Raw genomic sequence first — 6000 nt, 5'->3', positions numbered from 1 at the left:
AAACAAGAGCTTTCTATTTATAGATTGTAATTGTAATATACTTATCTAATGAGCCCAGCTTCTTAAACAATTGGCATCAGAAAAAAGGGCTTTCTAGCCTAATATACCAGCATAGTCTGCCTCAATGATTCATGTAGATTTATACACTAACTCACAGAAATATCAGTGATGGCACAGACAATGCTCAAACTATAGGTACATGAGGCAATCATTTTCTGGACACTTCAAATACATTTTGAAAAGGCAAAATAAAATCTACGGGGCTCATAATCAAAACCCCCTTACAAAAAACGTCTAAAAAGTGGCCTAAATGGGTACTTGGACGATCAAAAAACCTGATCGTCCAAGTACCCATAATCAAAGCTGGTTTTAGATGTATCTAAAACCAGCTTAGGTCTTTCCCCTGTCTCTAAACGCACAGAGAGAAAAGAGGCGTTTTTAGAGGAGGGGAAAGGGCAGGAGGTGGGACGACCTACACCTAGGCGTGAAGCAGGTATAACCAAAACTTTAGGCAGGTTGCCTAGTCGGCACTTATACCTGTTTTGACTTGGTCTAAGTCAAAACGTATAAGTGCCGAAAAGGGGCCGCTGAGCTGATCGTGGCTGCTGCGATCAGCTCAGCGGCCCCAGCAACCTGCCTACCCCCTACAGCAATGATTGCGGCAGAAGAGACGGCTCATCTCCCCTGCCACGATCCACCCTTCTCCCCCCCAATGATCAGGGCAGGAGGGAGCCCAAGCCCTCCTGCCCTCGATGCAAGAGCCCCCCCCGCCGACCCTCCCACCCCCACCCCGTACCTTCAAAAATGTTGGTCAGATGGACGGGTGCCAAGCCCATTCGTCCGACAGGCCAGCCATCCGTTGAATGGCTTTAGGACTTGATTGGCCCAGGCGGCTCAAATCCCGCCCACAGGTGGGGCCTGAGACGCCTGGGCCAACCGGAATAGGCCCAGTAGGCTTAGGCCCCTCCTGTGGGCAGGGCCTTAGGCATATGGGCCGGGTTGGGCTTGTTTTTTTTTTCATTATGCCCCTCCACATGTTTATGTTGTACAAATCAGCATAAGGCTTGCCCTCCACAAGCTCCTTAACACACACAGCACAAAGAGTATTCCTTGCTACACAGGTAAAGTAGAGAACTTATGGACCTAGAGATCTACAACATGTCCACTATTTTTTGTGAAAAAGGGCAGTAGACATTTATCCAATAAAAAACACTAGGCTCTTATCTTAATATGTAAAAAGGTAGACTCATGTACCAACTTGTCATTCTACAGTTCTTAAACTGGGCATAAGTGCACCATTTGAACATAGCTTAGAACAGGGGTCTCCAAAGTCCCTCCTCGAGGGCCAAATCCAGTCAGGTTTTCGGGATTTCCCCAATGAATATGCATGAGACCTATGTGCATGTACTGCTTTCAATGCATATTCATTGGGGAAATCCCAAAAACCTGACTGGATTCGGCACTCGAGGAGGGACTTTGGAGACCTCTGGCTTAGAAGGTTAGCATAACAATGGTACAAGTACTGTAGTTTTTCAAGATTAAAACAAAGCTGGTTTTCAGAATAACCCCAAAGCTGAAATGAATCATTTTGTAGCTCCGCTGTTTGCAAATATATTTTGTAAACACTCATTGTGGTTATTCTGTAGGCCAGACTTATTTGGCAGCTTTCAATACAGGTCAGAGCCACCAAGATGCTCTATTGTGGAACAATTTTTGGCAAACCACTTTCATCATGGCTGTTGAAAAGGTTTAGTGAGTGATTACTCAGCGTGCTCTTTAAATCTCTCTCTGTAATGGAATACATAGCTTTAAAGTGAACAGAACTACAGCCATAGCTAATTTTAAGCATAAATTTATAGTTATAAATAACCTGATTAGTTCACAACAGATTTTAATAGAGCATAATATACTTTGTACTGTTATATAAAAGATGGCACAAGCCAAGTGATACTGATCTCTCATGATAATATATGATTTAAGTGCCTTATTGTACTCTACTAGGTGATTTACAAATCCTTTCAGCATTTCTATAAAGTTCTGTGCATTTGGAGGACAGTCTTACATTAGTGGAAAGATACATATTCCAATTACAAGAATCTCTCAACATGAAAGAAAGAAATTTTACTTGGGCAATTAAAAATAATTGACCTCCTTGTCTAAACTAGGAGTCTTCTCTATTACAAGTGGATATAGCCCATTGTTAAACTGCTAATTACCCTTTGTGGCAAAGATTTTCATCTTTAGCCACAAGAGAGCAATAAACAAAAAAACATGATACCTCGGCTATAAGCCCCTCTGTCATAAATAGCAAGTAGCAGGGCAGGCATATGTCCTAACCAGACTGAAACTTCAGATGCATAGAATAGATTATAACATAAAACATCTAATCAAAGCTTATGCCCTACCTGCTCACACAAGTTTACTTTGCCTCTCCAATCAAGTCTCAAACAAAATTTTCTATATAGATTGTAGAAGGCAAATTTTTCAGATGACCATATAGTTCAGCAGCTCAAAGTGAGGTACTTCTTATTGTGGCATCACTTCTTAGACCAACATAGGTGGAAGAAAAATTGGTCAAACCGTATCCTTTATTGCATCTAGTATACATCTATTAATTTTGTTTGCAAGTAAAAATTGGTGGTATTAGCAAAATCTAGCAGCCAGGATATGGCCAGATTGGCTACAATTGTTTGGGATGAATTCCACATTTTAAGTCAGGGCTGCAAGTAAAGAGTCATCTCGTAGCTTAGCTACGTTTGTGTTGTAGGCAGTTTTGTCTCTAACGGGTAAGGGAATAGAGTACAGAACAAATGAAAGGAAAGAAAAAGGTTATCCTAGAAGACTTGCTGCATATAAGAAACCTGGAAAAGGAAAAGATAATGAAAACTGCATTTTGGAATAGAAGTGAGGATGGGGCAGCAATTTGCTGGTAAAAGTTAACTTTTCAAGAGCTTAAATAGCTACAAGTACGCATAAAAATAGTTTAAAAATAGAGATCTGAAAATCTGAAATATTAAGTTCCCAAAATATGCAACCAAGTATATTACCCATCCCCCCACCCAGCAAAACTACAAAATTGGTATACTGAATTAGACATTACATTTTTAGAAGAAAAATTGAACATGCATTTAAGACCCTTGATGTTCTCTTGCATGATTATGTTGGTGCCCTTCATGGTTTACAGTGATTTAAAAACATAGGACAACAAAGTTTCCAGAAAAGAAAAATGGGCCTGAATGTTTTTGAAAAGATTGTAATGAACTTGAATGATTAAGAAACTATTATGCCAAAAATAAGCAGCAGTTTGTTAAAAAAAAAAAATTAAATCTGTTCAGCATTCTGCAGCATATATAATAGGCATTTAAATAAACTATTACACAAATGTAGTTCCTTGATTACAGTCACATTATAAAAAAAATACATTGTTACTCCTTGGTTTGCCCTATTATTTACAGACAACTAGGAAATGCTAAACTAAATAGGCATAAAAGGGTAGAGTAGAGTGTGGCAAGCTCTTGTTTCACAAAAAAAAAAAAAAAAATACAATAAGTTTACTCATATCAATAAAACATTCCAAGATTTGCTTTGCCAAGTATTACAATCAATGTCCAAACTGAACAGTAGTCTGAGTGCCATACTAAGTGCATCAACAAAAATTCTCTCTCTAGTATAACTTCTAGGTGTTACCAAGAATGGCCTCTTAGCCTTGCAAATCAACAAAACAAGTATTGCAGACTCGGACAGGCTTCTTGGAGAAAGGCGTTAAGGCATTTTTTGATGAACACTCCGCACAAAAAATATTTCCACACTGTCTGCAGTGATGCTGCAAAGAGAATAAGCCAAACATGATTTTTTTTATATATACACATATTTTATATAGATATATATGTCAGCATCTATATACTCATCTTGTTCAAATTAACTGTTCTCTATATCTTAGTTCTACCTCAAAATATTATGACTTTGTCCTGTTTTTTAATAAATTTCAAAAAGATAAGACATTCAGAAGTAACAATGCCAATTAGTTCTCAATTTCAAGCACACAACAAAAAATGTTAACATGTAAGAGACCATGACAGCTTGCCTCTACCATTTAGCCAATTAATAAAATACAGTGCTGAGAAAGTTTGCACTCCCTAGGATGGTCTGAATTTTAGCACATTTTATAGTCAAAACATGATTGGATCCTATCTAAACCTCAATGAGAGAGAATAATTCCCCTGATTAATTAACTAACCCCCCCTTTATGAAGCTATGCGCATCAGAGCTTTTACCACTGCGGCTGGCGATAAAAAACCCTAATGTGGCTTCATAAAAGGAGAGTGGGGAGGAAACAAAATATTTTTAATGAATAAAGAAAAACCCCCCCCCCCACTGATAAGTTGAATACTGTCTGCAATGTACCACATCATCCCCCATCATACTGGGCTGCCTATATGGTTAACATGGTGGGCCTGGGCCTACACAGAGTGGTGGGATGGGCTCTGGTCACCTTCTTGGGCAGACTGGATAGATCGTGTGGGTCTTTCTCTGCCATCATTTACAGTGTTACCCTTATGTAACAAAATATACAAATCCTTCATTAACTAGTGGCACTTCCTCAAGAAACAAGAAATTAAAATAAAATGTTTCCATTAACTGGAAGAATTTTGGCCCATTCTTCCATACAAAACTATTTCCACTCACATATTTAAATGTTCCATGAACAGCTCACTTGCTGCAATATTTCAGTACAGTTTAGGCTGGGAATTTGACATGGTTAATTGGAAACATGTAGTCTTTTTCTTCCGCCACTCTGTAGGAAGTACTTAAATGCTTTAGGGCAGTCTTGCTACATAATCCACTTTCAGCTCAGCTTCAAATCTTAGAATGATGGTCCTTACATTCTTCCATACAATTTTCTGATTAGATTCATCTACTATAATAAAACGCTAAGCGCGCATGCGCACTCCTACCTATGTGTTCCATGATCTGTATGTCCGTGGCAGGTAGGAGTGCCCATACACACCTAGGGTTGTTTTCCCATAACGCAGTTCGTTGTTGTCGCCCATCACCCCGCCGCACCCGAACCCCCGTTGACCCTCCAACCCGACCGTCCCACTGCGAGACGACCACAAACCTCCCGCCTCCAGAAGCATCCGCAGTACTCCAAACACGCTGCCTCGCGGCCCTCCACCGCCCCGATTTCCTCTGCCGTGTCCCTGATGACATCAGAGATGCGGCAGAGGAAATTAGGGCAGAAGGCCGCGAAGCAGCATGCAGAGAGCGCTGCGGACGCTGCCGGAAGGCCTGTCGGTCAACTCGCAATGGGAGGGTCAGTGGGGGTGGCGGTAGTGGCGGGGGAAGATGGAAACATGCTTCTCAAGGGGGTTGGGAGGGAGGCAGACTGGCTTCGGAGGGTGGGTGAGACAAAATTTGGAAGGCAGTGAGGGGGACATAAGAAGGAGGCACTGGGGGGCACTAAGGACATAGGAAGGGGCACTTAGGGCACTAAGGACATAGGAGGCACTGAGGCACTAAGGATACAGGACAGAGGCACTGGGGACACTAAGGACACAGGACAGAGACACTGGGAGCACTAAGGACACGGGACGGAGACAATGGGGCACTAAGAACACAGGACGGAGACAATGGGGCAATAAGGACATGGGAAGGAGGCACTGGGGGCAATAAAGACATGGGAAGGAGGCACTAGGAGCAATAAGGACACGGGAAAGAGGCACTAAGGACATAGGAAGGAGGCACTGGGGCCACTAAGGATATAGGAAGGGGTACTAAGGACATAGGAAGAGGCACTGAGGGGACTAACATCATAGGAAGGGGCACTGAGGGGACTAAGGACATAAGAGGCACTGAGGGCACTAAGGACATAGGAAAGAGGCACTGAGGGCATAGGGGGCACTAAGGACATAGGAAGGGAGCACTAAGGACATAGGAAGGTGGAACTGGGGGCACTAAGGACATAGAAGGAGGCACTGAGGGCACTAAGGACATAGTATG

The 6000-nt window shown here is 42.0% G+C and overlaps 1 protein-coding gene across 3 annotated transcripts in view; it reads right to left on the bottom strand.

Moving 5' to 3' along the window:
* Positions 1–941: 941 nt before the first annotated feature.
* EEA1 (early endosome antigen 1) overlaps positions 942–6000 on the bottom strand; it is a 243198-nt gene continuing 238139 nt past the window's right edge. For all 3 annotated transcript variants that reach the window (XM_033951558.1, XM_033951559.1, XM_033951560.1), the window contains one exon: positions 942–3823. In XM_033951558.1, the coding sequence (XP_033807449.1) occupies positions 3701–3823 (123 nt within the window). In that variant the 3' untranslated portion in view covers positions 942–3700. The remainder of the gene's footprint in view (positions 3824–6000) is intronic.

The sequence above is a fragment of the Geotrypetes seraphini genome, chromosome 7 (genome assembly GCF_902459505.1).
Source record: "Geotrypetes seraphini chromosome 7, aGeoSer1.1, whole genome shotgun sequence".
NCBI classification, from domain to species: domain Eukaryota; kingdom Metazoa; phylum Chordata; class Amphibia; order Gymnophiona; family Dermophiidae; genus Geotrypetes; species Geotrypetes seraphini.
This window is presented reverse-complemented; position numbering and strand designations above follow the sequence as displayed.